Below are 16,373 nucleotides of genomic sequence, written 5' to 3'. Positions count from 1 at the left end.
TTCAAGTGACTGAAGGGTGAGGAGGAGTAATTTAAAATGCAATCTCTGCTGATGAGAGGGGAGGGAATGGTTACTGTAATATTGAAGCATTATTTTGGGAAAATTCTATGTGGCCCAGTAAAGAAAAGGCTTTAAAAGATTTAGCTGCTTAATCCCGCTTATCTGCTGTTAGATCTTCGCAAAATCTCCCGGAGAGATTCAGAGTGGCATCTGAATGCACAGACCTCACCCAGCGCCCCAGCAGCTCCTCTTCCTCAGCTTAGAGGTTGGGGAAGAGGGAGTGCGCAGCTCGCTGCATGTGTAATTGCTCCAGCTAATGAGGAGCAATCTTTTTTTCATAAATGCCCAATGATCTTTATGTTTGGATGCTTAAAGTGTTCAAATAGTTCTGATTAATAATCTGGAGAATGGTCTGTGCCTTCTCCCAGATGGAGTACAAGGCTGGAATTAACTGAAAATGCTTTAATGATGGTGTATTACTTGTAATTATTCTGTGGCTTTCATTCTGCTTTCACCTTTGGTGAGATGTGCTCCCTCAAAGGACGCTTCTAGCAATTCTTATGTCTTCCAGTAACTGCAGAAATGCAGGTGGAGAGGATCCAAACTTTGTCTAGAATTCAGAAAATACCATATAAATTGGAGCAGAAGAATATGATATAGGTAATATTTGATCTATAACTTAACTTTCCAATGTATCATTGGCATTCTATGGTGTGAAGTGTAAGCATGGTACTAATTTGCAATAAATGGAAGGTCTCCAGAGCTGGGTAGCTAAATTCACTTATATGTCTGCTATACTCTGTTCAAGGGGGTGTTTTTTCTGCTGCATTTCTACTTGTTGAGATTGTTAAAATGTAGGGTTTTATTTCCCCCCTCTTAGTCATCTAATGAGGCGTTGGTTGTTGCTTCTGGAAAAAAAAAAGAACTGGTAACTTACTAAACTCACAGGCTGTATATTTTTAAGACTTCTGAGAAGGTGCAAAGACACTTATGTCAGTAACGTACTCCTCTGAGAAGGTATCAGCGTTTTCTGTGCAGACGCCTATTGGACTGTTTTGTTTAGTTACCAGAGACTTGAGGCTATATTGCTTTAAAAATAAATTTCTTGTCATATGGGATGGTGAGGTGCTGAACCATAATTACATGCAGACACAGATGTTTATTTCTTTGTACTTGTTTTCTTGACGTTATTTGGGAGGCAGGAAGGGACTTCGACTATAAAAACTATAGTTCCTGTGACTCTTTTCCCTTTTTATCTGTGTGGCTAGCCAAAATTTGGTCTTCGGTTAACCCACTGGAGGAATTGGTAGAGATAGTCAGGTACATCTATGCAAAGTCCTCCCTAGAAACAGGAGGGTTTACCAGAGGTCACATCCCTGCACTTCTCTTGGGTCAGGTTCTCCTCCCTACGCATCCCCAACAGCTTGCTGGACATGTCAGGACCCACGTCCAGCTCCCTGCAAAGGTTCCCTTCTCCAGGCATGCAGCTGCTTACATGTAGCCAGCTGAAACTCCTTGCCCAAATAGTTCAGATCCCAGATCCTATATGTATATGCTCCTGTTTGGGGTGCACGCAGAAATAGATGGGTTTGGAATCTGGAGACTGTTGTCCTCGCCAATACCACCTGTGTGGAGAAGCTTACCAAGCACACACCTCTGTCTTTGACATGAGCTTCTCTAGGTTTCCTTCTGTATAGATCTATCAAAGTCAGAGAACCCAAATCTCTGGGTTTGGGGCTCTGCCTGTTGATCACATCTCCTATAGAAGAAGCCATCTCACAGCAGTCGTTCTGGCATGGTGCCCAGTATAGACAATTCAGTCCGGAGTAGAGAGGCCAGGATGGCCACAGGTTTTGAAGGGTCCCTTTGACTCAAGTACTGAGGTTGGGGAGTGTGGGGTGTTGTTTTCTTGGTGGGTTTTTTCTTTTTCTTTCTTTTTTTTTCTTCCAGATTTAGTTTATCCCTTCAAATTCTTCCAGGCAGTTTCCTCCCAAGCCTTATTCATACATCCCACCAGGCACCAGAGCTGGAGTGCTGCCCTGGGCAGGCTTTATATTCTGCTTCGCCTTGGTTTTGCTCTTTAACTTCTGAGTGCAGGGGAGAGGCAGAACAGATGACTTCATGAAGCAACTGAAAAGCTAGACACTTAAAGGCTTTTTTTTTTTTACTGTATTTGAAAGATAATTTTAATTTTAATAAACACAACCACAGTAATTAAGTAGTATCATTCTGAAGATATAGACTTCATGTGCATTAAGATACTTATTTTTAATGCTTGATAGGTTGCTTTATACAGTGTTATTTCAACTTTCTTTTATAAATAATGTATTAACTTCTTTATTCTCTGCACCAGTTGAGCATTTTTGTTTTCAAGGATTTGACAGAAGGCTATGGTATTATTAGAAACCCTACAATCAGACTAGAAATTCCTTGGGACAGAATTATCTTCTTTTGTGGTTTTTTATAGTATCCAGCATAAAGGAGTTTGGACACTTGGGAGCTTTAAGGTTGCTTGGTTTCAAACCCGGTTACTGAGTGGCTGCTTTCAGGCAACAGCTTCAGATGAGGAAAAAATTCAACTGGACATATATGAACATGTAGAAAAAATACAGGCTTTCTGTGGTATTTAGAAACCTGATGCAAAAAAAGATATGATGAAGATAGCAACATGTTTAATCCCAGGAACATCAATATTGCTTATAGCCTTTAGACATAGGTGCACCCCATATCACAGTAGTTACTATTGCAATGGGAAGTTTCTCTGAAGTAATTCCTGGAAGTACCACAGAAAGTGGAGAAAGGAGAAGTACCACCTCTCACAAAAGAGGAAGGTCTTAGAAGTTGCTTCTCAAAATACATCATTGTATTTTGTTTGTTCCTACAGACACCATTTTTATCAAACTTCAGCAAACACAGCAAACTAGTGGTGGTGTTGGGTAACTAAGTACGATTTACCTAGTGGTGGCATCAATGTTGTGGCATGAGCTGAATTTTGGGTAACACAGGAGCTCCCACTGGAGACCCTGGCAGGCAGTGGGCACATTTCCATCAGGAAACGTGATTTTTTCTCCACTCACGTGTGTCTTCTCTCTCTCTGATTTCCCAGCCGCTGGGCCAGTCGCAGCACCACCACACAGCGGAGGAAAGACCGCCTGCGGCAGCACTCGGAGCACATTGGGCTGGACAATGATTTGAGGGAGGTAGGTGGCATCATCTGCGGGCGGCACGAGCTTGTGATCCAGGAGGTGAGGTTTAGACAAATGATGTGTTATTACTTCAGGCAGTTTTGTGGCTACCGTAAGGTTTGTGTGGGTCTTTGTAGCCATTTAGACGCTGCTTGTCGCAGATGCTTGTATATGTTGTAAAACTTCAAAGCACATAATGTAAATAAAATGCTTTTATTATTTTGGAATAAGACAGCCCCTTTGTTGTCAGGAAAATGGCTTATTTGCTGATTTAGACCCTGGTCGCGTTACTGCATGCAGAGAGCAGAGCCCTGGTGCCTGCCTGGGTGCAGCTGCCGAGCTCTGGCCAGGGTGAAGGTCTCTGAAAAAGTCAAGTCCTTGAATAAATGTCAGCACTGTAGAGGCAAATGAGGCAAGGTTCTTTCTTTTTTAAATGGAATTTTTTTTCTCTCTCTCCCTCTCTTATGTTGATTCCTGACATGAGTAAGCTTGTTTCAAAGGTTAAGACTTTGGGGCCTTTTTATGCCTAAAGCTTGGAAACTCCCATGCATCTTGTAAATGTCAGTCACATACACACATTTCTTTACCATCTTTTCAGTTTCTTGTCCTTCATTAAATTTTTTCTGCCATATTTTTCCATTGATGTCCATGTGCTTCTTTTGTGTGTCACTAGCAAAAATAAAACACTCATGCTGTTTTGTGGTAAATCTTGCTGAATAAAGTTGGCTGGTGTTGGCATTTGCCTTCTGAAAGAACGAGAATGGATGAGTGGACTCTTGAACTACAGCTTCAAATGATGTTTCATGGAAACACAGCAAAACAGCACTTGTATGTGTTTGTTGCTATTTTTGCTAACATGGCTTTGCAAGTATATTTTAAACATTGCCGCGTATGTATATCTTAGCAGAGCCTTTTCAATACTTTGTCATGTATTTACTTTCTTCTTTTTTTGGCTGTGGATCATATGCATGCTTCTTTTGCTTTGTCTCCTCTTTCCTCTGGCTATTCTGCCATTGGGGCATCTGCCTCCTCTTAGCCATCGGAGGAGCTTTTGCTTCGTCAGAACTCAATGGCCTTCTGGGAGTGGGATCAGGGGCCACCCCCTCCTGCACGGCCGCCTAAAAAATCCTTCTCTGAATGCTGCCTGGTATGTTTTAGTTTTTCTTGTTGAAAGCTGCTTTTGAGATGTTGTTAGCGTGAGGAACTGCTGTCTTCACTGCATCTCGAACCTCTCCCTTTCTCGTGGAGTATGAGCACATCCCTGTAGCGCTTGGAAGTGTGGTTATAATCAGAAAAGTAGCTGGAAATTGGCTCTAGGCTTCCACGCCAGCTCCCTGGCAAACATGATGGCTCCAAGGCTGAAAGACAAGAATTTTGTTTTGCTTCATTTTTTCCCATGTTGCTCGCCTGGCAATTCAGCTTAGAGTGTCATATCCAAAACCCATTGTTTTCTGACTGCTGGATTGTCACGTCCCAGTGTGGAAGAGGGTTGTGGTGTGTGGATGCTGATGAACAGGCAAAGGGCAATCAATTGGTTCTCTCGTCCCACCCTTACTTTTCTCTTGAACTTACAAGTGTTAATATTTTTTTCTTTTTTCTTTTAATATAATAACAAGACATACAATGAATACAGTAAGGTTATCCATGTTTGTACTCTTCAGAATATAACCGCACTTTGCATTTTATTTATGCCTTTACATTTAAAAAGAAATATTAGATTTCCTAATTATATATTCCCTGTATTACTCTTTCACTGTTTTCATTGCTAATTTTTGCACTGAGTTAGATGGAAGTCACTTGTGAGACTGCTTGCTGAACAACACGCTTTCATCATCTGTGATTTTTTTTTTTTTTCCTTCTTATTCCCACAAGTAGTTTTTCAACTATTTTTAAGTCCTTACAGTATCGGTGAACCTGTAATTACCTAGCTGAACACTTCTGTTGAATATAGCTTTCCATGGCAGAACCCTACATTCTTGTCTGAGCTGTTGGACTGATGTTAAGTGTTTCTTGTCCAAATTTTGAATTGAAAAAATCCGATTGTGTCAGAAAAACTGTACTCCCCCATAAAAAAAAAAGGAGCTATTTCAATTAACTTCAATGTGTTTGGATTTTGCTTTTGCTTTTCCTGGTCTAGTGGAAGGTGTCCCTGCCCATGGCAGGGGGGTTGGAACTAGATGATCTTTAAGGTCCCTTCTAAACCAAACCATTCTATGATTCTATGAAATAAATTATTTTCTCCCCAGACAAAAAGGTCTGATGCAGCAGCCGTAATGACCTCTCAGTCCCCCAGAAAACTCAGCCAGCAGCAGCACTAAGTCACTGGAGGGATGTGATCCGCTCCTTTTGCAGGAAGAGTGGTCATTGTCACATACCGTCCCCCAAAGAGGCAGCATTAACTGGATAAAAACACGCTATGGAAATGGAGCATTCCCACACCAGGCTATGAGCGCCATGCTTCAAGACTGTTTTATTTGGCAACTTTCTATTATTTTACTCTTTTTAACAAAAACTTTATGAATAATGCTTGGGAAACTTTTTGATAGGCCTCATATTTGCACACCTAAATGTGGCCAACTTCTTAGCTTTGCTCAGCATGTAGCCCTCTCACTGATGTTGGGGGCAGAGGACGCTTTGATTGGTTTGGGTTTTTTTGCTTAACAAAAAAACCAAACAATAAAAAAGCCCTGAACAATAAGGCAATGGAGCAGGAAGGTTTAAAAGTCCTTTATTATAGCTTGGATCCTTTTTTTAAAGAGCACTCCATTTTTTTCCATACTTCTTAATTACCACCCCACAGTAAAAATATGAATGATCCTAAACGTCAGTTTCATTTAAAATGAGCTTTGCTTGTAATTAAGAAGGTAATTGCGAATAAAATCAAGTCTGCTTTTCCACCCTCCCCACCCCGACATAAACTGTCCAGATGAAAAGTAATGGGTGAAGTCTTTCTCCTTCACTAGGTATATTTCTTTTTCTTGTGATTTCTTTTCAGAGGATTTTTTCCATTCATGTACAGTCTGCAACAAATTAGACAAATGGCTTTTAATTTTTTTTAATTTTCTTTTTAAGTGAAAACCGAGTAACAATGGAAGGAAACTTTACTTGGTATTTTCATTTTACTGCTGAATGAAGGTATTGCACTTTTATGCACTTGCTGTGGCTAACTTTGTGCTAGTGGCTAACAGCACAGTTCACTAGCTGATGTTGACTGTTTCAGTTCCACACAGGAAAATACCTTGTTTTTCTGTTGTCAAAAGGGAGCATTCCACTTCTCCAGCCCAACACCTAAGCATCAGACAAATCATGGTGGTGTTCCTAGATTAACACTAGCTTATTCCTTTTCACCAGCATTTGCTTGCCTAGAATTAAGGTGAAGAGAGTCCCTCTGACTTGCAATATCTAAAATTATTCTGTTTATTTTTAGAAATACATGCAGGAGGCAAGGAGTTTAGGAAAAAATTTAAGGCAGCCCAAACTCTCAGACCTCTCTCCAGCTGTGATTGCACAGACCAACTGGAAATTTGTGGAAGGGTTACTGAAGGAATGTCGCATGAAGGTAGGTCCTCCCCCTTCCCACTGCCTGCTCTCCCTTGCTTAAACTGAGCCTAAACACCATCTGCAGATGATGTGCTGAAAGTCCTTCACAGCTGGAATGCCGTTGGTTTGTTGGTGTACCAGGCTATTGCAGGGTGGATGTCCCTTTAGTGTTATGTTTTTCAACTGCTAGGAAATAAAGGAACGTGTTATCACTCTTCTCTTTATGCAGTGAAAGTTGATGAAATGAGTAAAAAGGACAGGAAGGACAACCAGCATGATCAGACATCTTAGGGAGGATTTCCTTTAATTGTTCACATGTAAATGTAGCCTAAACATAATGGGCTCGAGACCCACGGTCAAGAAAGGAAGTGTTCAGCACGTGCAACTGTTGTGCATATTGTTTATGCAGAGCAAATGAAGTATAGTAATTTCTAATATTGAAGAATATATATATTTATATAAATATATTTTTTATATATATATATTTATAGCCATGGAAATATAATTTCTTTCTGTCTTTGTGTCAGTTGCAGCTGGTGGTATACTGTATTACCTGAGTTTTAAACTTTAGTAGCTGTAAAAAGAAGAAAAACAGATACTGAGTAAGACCAAAAATGTATTTAGCTCTGTACTCTTGTTTTTGATACTGGTTGGTAATAGATCAACAGTGTAGGAATAGGACAATAGATAAAGGGTATGGAAATAGGACAGTATGGAGTAATCGTGTAAACTTTTTTTTTAATTATTCTTTTTAATTTACAATCTCTGTAAAGAGATTTGAAGTTTCTGTGGTCAGGCCATTAGTGATGGTCTCTAGATTAAGCATGTTTAAGTAAACTCATCTATAAATTCCGTCCGTTGTTGGATAACATTCTTAGAAACTTTTGGGGATTTTTTTTTTTTATAGACTAAACGCATGTTGGTAGAGAAGATGGGCCATGAAGCAGTTGAGCTGGGACATGGAGAAGCCAACATAACAGGTCTGGAGGAAAATACTTTGATTGCTAGTCTCTGTGATCTGCTAGAAAGAATCTGGAGCCATGGTCTGCAGGTCAAGCAGGTTGGTAACTGGAAACTCAGGACTTTGTGCATACAGTACTCTAGCAAATACTGAATGTCATCTGTACCTTTTAAGCTGCTGCTCAGTGGTGTCATTCCAACTTAAAGTGGGAGGTATCTTTGGGCTCAGAGTCCCTGGTTCATATCTTGTGAGGGCTTGGGGAGTTTGGGGGGATTGATTTTGGGGGGAGGGGGTTGTTTTGTTGGGCTTGGGTTTTTTTTATTTGAGAGGTACCTCTGGAAATTGCAATGATGTTGTCAAATAGGTGTTCAGTTTCTTGTCTTTCAACCTTCAGAAGGGAAACCCAGGGAGAGGACAAAGAAACAAGGCGGGTGGTGTGACTGCTAGGTCAGTGAGATGGTCCTCTCCTCTTCCTGAGGCTTCATGCCCCAAGAGAGAAGGATTGATTCTCACTCCTGAACATTTGGCCCACTGAAGTGCCATCCCATAATTTTGCCATGTTCACTGGCCTCTTTTCTTTTGCCTGATTTATTTAAAGCTATGTACTACATATTCAATTTTCAGGGGAAATCTGCTTTGTGGTCCCATTTACTTCAGTACCAGGAGAGAGAAGAGAAGCAAGAGCATAGTGCAGAGTCCCCAGGTGAGTACTTGGCAGTTGACTCCATCAAGGGTCCATCACAGTGAATGAACTTGGGCCTGGGAGGAACAGTGCAGCCACATGAAACCACGCAGGATTTTTGGTGTATTTGCTTGCTAGTATCACATTTACATTTTGAGACCTTTCATAATCATTATGAGGATGCCTTGGTGTCTGGACAAAATAGATTGACATCGTTGGAGGCAAATGAACATGTTTATCCCTTGTGCTGGTTTTGGCTGGGATAGAGTTAATTTTCTTCATAGTTGGTAGTATGGAGCTATGTTTTGGATTTGAGCTGCAAACAGTGTTGATAACACGGGGATGTTTTCTTAACTGCTGAGCAGTGCTCACACAGAGCCAAGGCCTCTTCCGCTTCTCACCCCACCCCACCAGTGAGGAGGCTGGGGGGGCACAAGGAGTTGGGAGGGGACACAGCCGGGACAGCTGACCCCAACTGACCCAAGGGATATCCCAGACCATATGACATCATGCTCAGCATATAAAGCTGGGGGAAGAAGAAGGAAGGGGGGGGACATTTGGAGTTATGGCATTTTGTCTTCCCAAGTAACCGTTAGGCATGATGGAGCCCTGCTTTCCTGGAGATGGCTGAACACCTGCCTGCCCATGGGAAGTGGTGAATGAATTCCTTGTTTTGCTTTGTTTGTGTGCGCAGCTTTTGCTTTACTTATTAAACTGTCTTGATCTCAGCCCATGAGTTTTCTCACTTTTACCCTTCCAATTCTCTCCCCCATCCCACCTGGGGGGAGTGAGCAAGCGGCTGTGTGGGGCTTAGTTGCCAGCTGGGGTTAAACCATGACATCCCTGTCTGGAAGATCACTCGATGTCTATTCACTGCCTTCGTTCCCTCTTAACCAGCATTGAGTGAGGTGTGAGAAGCAGTGCTTCTGCAAGAGGTGATTTCTGAAGGAGCTGAAGGTGTGGAGCTGTGGCTCAGACAGCTGACATTTTTCTTTCAATCTGTCTCTCAAATCCCAATGTGAATAACTCCATGTTCAATAAATCTTTATACTGGTGGACAGTACAGTTCAGAAGTTGTGTAATTAATCTCTATCCATCAGTCTAGGTGCTCAGTTTATGCTTTGGCTTGGCCCTTTACAATCACTAAATCACTTCTGTGTTGTGAGAGACGTTAGTTTTCTGATGACCTTGGGATCTCCCTGCCTACAGGCTTCTGCTGGGTATTGTAGTAAAAATCTCTGAACTTTAGTGGGTCATCTTCCAAAGACTCTCCAGTCCTCCAGATCATGCAGATGGTAACTTGTATGATCAGTCCTCAAAGACACATCTATGGACAAACTAGTCTTGCTCATGAAAAGATATTTTAGTAATCTTCAATGAGTAATGCACTAAGCAATCTGGCTGGCAGGCACAAATTCCTGAGAGCAAAATGTGTCACCACAAAGCAGTTTGATCAGGGTAGCGGAGCACAGAAATGCTTGGCATTCTTAGCATCGAATATGCTACTGTAGCTTAATTTTATCTCATCCTTCTCAGTTGTGAGCTTTCCATAAAAACATATTACTAATAAAGCTCATCACCATACACATTTATGTTAATGCATTTCACATACGTAAAAGGAAGCTTTTAAATCTCCAAGTTCAGTGCTGGATTAAGGAAGGAATAGGTAATGTATTAAGCATTTTTCATTTTGTCTGCTTCTACATTTCCAGGATAGAGTTAATGATAATGCACAGAAACATTGCAGTTACCAGCCACTTAAGATTGTTTTCAGCTATATGTAAAACAAATGCATTGCAGACCATTACTGTAATTTTGTATTAACTTCGTATATTTTCTCCATTGTAGTTGCTGTTGGAACAGAAAGACGAAAGTCTGATACAGGAATTACTCTGCCTACTCTGAGGGTTTCCCTGATACAAGATATGAGGTACACAGTTTCCTAAAGCTTTAATTGTGGTTTTAATTGTGTAGGGTAAGGTAAAGATCCTTACTAGCTTTGGGTTTACAAAGGCTAAGGAGAATTAAACCTTCCCCTTAGCCCACATTCAAATCTACAAAGTCTTGCCTTTTTATTTTACAAAACTTTTTTTCATGTTTACTTCATTTATTTTAGCTAATAGACAATGAAGAACACACAAGTTTACTAGGGTTTTTGTTTTCCCTGGGGAGTTCTTCTAGCAATAAAACCAACTTCTACAATTAACAGCAGATATGTTGAATTCCTTGGTACTTCAAGTTTGTTTCTTTTTGCTTGTTTTAAATTACTGATGCGGCAAATACAGTTGATACACAAAGCAAAGGGATATAAAAACCCGCTTGCAATGCCTGAGCAATATTCTTTCTTTTCAATTAACATTTTATGACAAATAGTAATAAATGTACGAATTCAGAAATGTAGTCAAACCTAGCATTTGGGTGAGTTTAAAGTTGGAATGTGAAGTAAGGGCAGGTGCTCTGTAGGAGATCATAGCCTGGCTCTGGAGTGCTTTTTTAGAAAGTGTTGGTTGGAAATTGGAAGGATGAGAGAGTAAGAAGAGGTGGAGGCTGATGTGACAGCACCAGGCATCTCTTCAGGGCATCTCTTCCACCAAGCCACTGCCAGGTCAAGCCACTGTTTTGATACTTCACTTGCTATGGCTAAACGTTGCAGTGGGGTAAAAGTGCCATGAAAAGAGGGGAGGAGTAATGTAATAATGCTCATCTGTAGAGAACTGCTAGCAATTGCTAGCAATTTAATGTGTGAGGCAACGTGAGTATTGTTTCTTGTAATACCATGTCCTTCTTCCACATAAAAATATGGCAAAAAAATCTTATAGTAGAAATAAGATTAACTGTAGTTAATTCACAAAAACATGATTACAGTGATGTGATTTTTACCATGCGTGTTTTTACAGATTTTTTTTTCTGATGTGAGATCCCACAGATTAGTCAGGCTTTTCTGAAAGAAAATGGCTGTGCTTCCCACCTGCAGTGTGCAACCTTTTTGTCTGATGCTATGTAGTTTAAGTCTTGTGCTCTGATTTCGAAGAATATGACATGCCACATAAGGCTAAAACAACACACGAAAGAGGGAGGGAGAATATATACAGCGTAATTAGGAGTATAATGCCAAGAGGTCATTTTGAACATGTGTCTGTCATTTTAGCATCCCTCTCATGGGATGTGGCAGCTATTTACTTAATTCAGTCCTGTGAGGCTGACAGGCATGTAGAGGGTCGGTCTGAGGAAGGGACAAACGAGGATCTAGAGCGGAAACTTGTGTGCGGGAAGGGGATTGCTGACAGAGGAGGCTGCGTGCGCTCGCTGCTGCATGCATGGGTTTCATCTTCTGTGTATTTCCACTTGAGCAATGAAAGCCCAGCATGGATCTGAGATGTCTTGCTTGAATCACAAGAGTGTTTCAGCTGCTTTTCAGAGAAAAATTACAGAAGCAGAACATTACCGTTTGTAGTATCTTGGGTATTTGTGATTGTCCACAAACATGTCTGGTCATAGACAATGCTGGGCAGATGGTGAGTTGAATTTGTCATCCATAATCTCATGGCATACTTTATCCTGGTTGGAAGGAATGCTGCTTAATATTTGTTTGCACACACAGATTTATGCTGAAGTTAGAAGGATGGGTAATTGTTAAATTGCCGGGGTTGCAGTGCTAACTGAACTAATGGCTAGAGGATTAAGCATTGCCTTAAGCACAGCTTGTTTTTGATGGCTCATGCAAGGTTATGTAAACAACTTCAAAAGCAGGGCTGAATCACAGTCACGCTCTGAATGTGCGATGAGCCTGTGCTACAGGTAACGTGGTGTGTCCTCTGCCTCCCTCGCAAAGCCAGGCATCTTAGATGTGGTAAGGAAGATGCTCAAGTTGTTTATTTTGGTTCTTTGCATGGAGACTCTCTGCACAAGTGTGTTTGGGGGTATGCCCTTCAGCCTTTCCCCCTGGGGTGAGGATCTGCAGTATCTCTCCCACTCCTCTTCCAGCTCCCTGGCAGACTCCTGCTGCAGCCTGCCTCCAGCATGGCCTCACCCCTTGGGCACATCGCTGCACGTCCAGCCAGACCAGTCAGTGCCAAGGCAACTCCCCGAAACCTTTGGTCCAGCTGGGTTCAAGTTTCGGGTCCTTCCCCTTCAGGCAAGCTCTTCCTTGCTACCAGCACTTGCTTTCATGCCCATGTCATGCCTCCCCTCCCGTGGGGAGCTTGCAGCGGAGGATGCAAGCCCCAGGCGCTGGGCCCACGGCTATGATGCTTAACCTGCTGCAGTCGAGAGAAGCTGGGTTAGCAAAGACCTGCTACCTACCTACAGCTCATTTCTGACTGCGCTGGGATGGGGAGCACGCACACCATCCTTGGGGGCATGGCGATACTGAGCAGCTGTAACCTCTTCTGTCAGCACAGCTATTTGCAGAGGGTATGTTTCACCATACCCCAGGCTTACATTTGACCGGGTAAATAGATTTTTCTTTATTACTAATGGGATTAAAAGCAAGTCCCAACCTAGGGAGTTGCATTGAAATTGCTGTTCAGTGCTCTGACAAGAAGAGTTTGCTGTGCGATGGTGAGCATACAGTGCTTATGCTTAGGTCACCGATAAAAAAAGAGCTGTTCTGACTCCCACAACTGAGAGTGAAATAAATTTGAGTTCCTGAATGCTCTGTTCTGTTACAGTCCGCTGTTGCTGACACCAAGACTGATTACTGAATCTTTTTAATGTCTCTGGCAAGCCACGTGGTGGCAGATCCTTATTTTTCCCAAATGCACAATTAATGCCAGTCTGGTCTGAACCAGAAACAGGTAATGAAGAGGTACAGAGCATGCATGGAATAAGGTTGAGTCCATCTGTTCTTGAATCTTCTCACAGGAAAATAACATATTCTACTCAGTGTTTCATATTAGATGTAATCCAAGCCAAGCACTGGGGGGGAAGGGGAGGGAGGGAGATGATAGTCTGTGCTTTGATCTTCCCATCTCAAAAGACTTGAGATGTCTGAGGAAAGTGTCTCGACACAGTGTAGTTGAGCGTAGTGCGCATCCTGTTTCTCAAGGACTCCGGATCGGATCATGTGCCCAGCTGTCTGGGCTGGAGGGTCTAACGCTGGCTGCCACGCTCGGAGCCAGGAAGGGCTTTCCAGTGCCAGGAGCAAGGCTCTCGGCACTGATTCAGCTGGTAGGCATCGCTGCTGACAGGGGGAGGCTGCTGAGTTTGCTCAGAAAGGGCATGGACTTGTAAGCGTAATGTGCCCTCCTGGGTCTGTTTTACAGGTCACTGAGAGGTAGTACTTCTCACCTGGTCCATCAGAGAACTACCCATGTGTCACATTAGGAAACAGGAGGAAACTTCCTTTTTAAAAAAAAAAAAAAATTTTTTTCCTTTTTTTTTTTAAAGGGGGTTTTAAGTAACCTAGGTTTTTCCACTGGCAAGCTACTGTTACTCCTATTGATTGTTTCTTCCTGATGGTGCTTCATAGATGTACAGCACAGAGCCATGTGATACAGACACCTCAGCTTGGATTGCAAAAGTAGACCTGTATTTTGAGAATTTGGGTAGGTCAGCGTGGCGGAGAACGGTGCTACTGAGCTATGTCTGGTATCCACTTCATTTGTGCAGAGCAAACACGTATTTCTGGACAGCACTAAGTAGTACTTCGCAAATTTGCCCCTAAGGTCTTAGTCCTGTTATGTTAGAAGCTCTATAAACAAGAGAGTATTTTCCTCAAATAATGCAGGATCTAAATATAACGCAAAGCACGCGCTTGGGTATAACAGATGGGGGAAAGCACAAGACAGTGAGACTGTACTAGTCAATGTAAAAAGCATCAGTCACAGCATGACTATGTTGGATTTTCTTTGGAGTAAATATTGCTACATTCCCTAACGCTCAGCAATGCACGGAGGGCCTGCAAGGAAGATGCAGGAGCTGGAAAGTAAATCGCAAGGGAGAGCAGTTCAGACTCAGCTGATGTTACTTGGAACCTGCCATGGAGGTTTGGAGGGCTGAATTGCCTGTGCACTTAACATGTAAACTGCGTGAAAATTAAGAAATTGCAGCCTTTTCTTTCCCCTGCTGGAAACTGTTACTCATTTTTCTTGCTGTTTATTTAACCAAGTGGGGGGTTTTTGGAAGCAGCTTCGCCCTGCCATGGCAGTTCTTTTCCTCTTCTAAAGCTCCCTGCGCTCTAAAACTAGGGTTTCTGGCATTCTCCAAACTGAAATATGGGAAGTTTGAAAAAAAAGCAAAGCAAAATCATAGGAGAAAGCTCCTATGGAACAGTTCTGCTTTCCTACAGACCAAGCATGTGGAGGGCTGTTCAGATTATCACACGAGGGCCTCTCATATCCCTGAAAATGTGATTCTGCTTGTGATTGCCTGTCACTGGTTTTGCCCCAACAATGCTCTTTTTCTCAGATTTCACATGCTGCTGCCATCAAGGGGTTTGTTAGAGCCTTCAGAGTAGATCGTGGTTTGGAGAAACTCTTAAGATATGTATTTGTCCTCTGCCCTCCCAGACATACCCATTTGTGTCAGCAGCTTGAGGGAGTGACTGTGATATAACTGGGTCTCGCAAGGTTGCTGGGTTTTGTAAGTGTGTTAGTAGTGTCCATGAGGACATCTACCTCAGGCAACGCAAGGATGAGCAGACCTACCCCTGCTCACCTTGGCCAAGCAAATGCCAGAACACAGAGCAGCTGATACGGGCTGTAGTGCATCTGGTTTGCAACCCGCTGTGCCTGGGAAGGGCTGCCCCATGTGCCCGGGCCAGCCTGGGGCTGCTGAGGGTCTCAGTGCCACAGTGCAGGGCTCTGTGGGGCGCTGCTGGGGGTCTCTTTCTCTAGAAATGATGTCAGGAGATGTTTTCCAATTCAGCTGCTGCATCACACTGGATGTTGCCATTGAAGCATGTAGGATTTTTATGATTCATCTATTATTATTTTTTTTTCCCACCCATTTCAGGCATGTTCAGAACATGAGTGAGATAAAGACTGATGTGGGGCGAGCCCGAGCCTGGATAAGACTTTCTCTGGAGAAGAAGCTTTTGTCTCAGCACCTGAAGCAGCTGCTTTCCAACCAGGCACTTGCCAAGTGAGCTGGCTCTTTTTCTCAAAGCTTCACTTTCACGTCTCCCTCAGTGGTGTGTCAAGGTGCTGTGCAGGCTTGAGGTGCAGCCAGGCACCCCGTTTGGATACTGTGGTTTCCAGCTAGAATTGATTGAAGGGCAGAGGGTAGCTGGGGGAGGAGGTACTGCCCACCCAGCAGGGCTGAAGTATGCTCACCTGCATGGAAAATGAATCAAAATTTTCAGGAAGGAGGCGTTAGGTTTTGGTCAGATCAGTGCATTGATCCAAGCCACTTCGCAGCCCCACAATCACTATATCTTGTGCAAATGAAGCAGCAGGGGCAAGAATGCCCCTTTTCTCACAGCAGCCCTGCATTACCTTGACTCAAGTCAAATGCAGGCCCCCATCCTGACTGCCAATGAGCTGGGTTAGAGGCCGGCCCTCCCAGCCAGTTAGCAGCTCCCCCAGCTTTGCCTCCTTTTGCAAGCGCAGGCACTTAAAGGATCTGCCCGTGTAGATGTTCCCTGACTTCATGTTCCCAAAGCAATGCATTTAGGAAAAAAACCAAACCTTATGAAAAGTCCTAGCTATTGCATGCAGTTCTGGCTCTGTGATGAGTTACACACATGATTTATGTCGGAAGCTACCAAATCCTCAAATCTGCTAACAGGAAGAAAGAGGAGTAGCTGGAGACAGTCACCTCTTGGGTGATCAGGTAAAGGCATGGTGGCAGACCTGTCTTTTCCTGAAGTTTCATCTACATCTGTCTACCTCAGCAGCTTTTTGGGAGTCTGTTGCCTTCAGGCTACAGGCAGTGTCACAAGCTGTGTGCTTTGTCATAGCAGGGGCCAGATTAACTCCTGGTGTGCCTTTGCACTGCCTTGGGCAATTGGTGTGGTGGGAGGATGCCTGCTGCTGCTTGGTGCCTTCCCTGGTTGGTGCCGCCT

At 43.0% G+C, this 16,373-nt stretch overlaps 1 protein-coding gene across 5 annotated transcripts in view; it reads left to right on the top strand.

Moving 5' to 3' along the window:
• Positions 1–16,373, top strand: part of DENND5B (DENN domain containing 5B) — a 120,341-nt gene that overhangs the window by 90,698 nt on the left and 13,270 nt on the right. For 2 of the 5 annotated variants that reach the window (XM_052790651.1, XM_052790649.1), the window contains 7 exons: positions 3,107–3,245; positions 4,222–4,332; positions 6,613–6,744; positions 7,633–7,785; positions 8,311–8,389; positions 10,217–10,298; positions 15,323–15,451. In XM_052790651.1, coding sequence (XP_052646611.1) covers positions 3,107–3,245; positions 4,222–4,332; positions 6,613–6,744; positions 7,633–7,785; positions 8,311–8,389; positions 10,217–10,298; positions 15,323–15,451 — 825 coding nt within the window. The remainder of the gene's footprint in view (positions 1–3,106; positions 3,246–4,221; positions 4,333–6,612; positions 6,745–7,632; positions 7,786–8,310; positions 8,390–10,216; positions 10,299–15,322; positions 15,452–16,373) is intronic. The other 3 variants (XM_052790653.1, XM_052790652.1, XM_052790650.1) reach the window with 2 other exon arrangements.

The sequence above is a fragment of the Harpia harpyja genome, chromosome 6 (assembly GCF_026419915.1).
Source record: "Harpia harpyja isolate bHarHar1 chromosome 6, bHarHar1 primary haplotype, whole genome shotgun sequence".
NCBI lineage: Eukaryota > Metazoa > Chordata > Aves > Accipitriformes > Accipitridae > Harpia > Harpia harpyja.
Note: the sequence above shows the minus strand (reverse complement) of the source record. Positions and strands in the feature narration are given on the sequence as shown.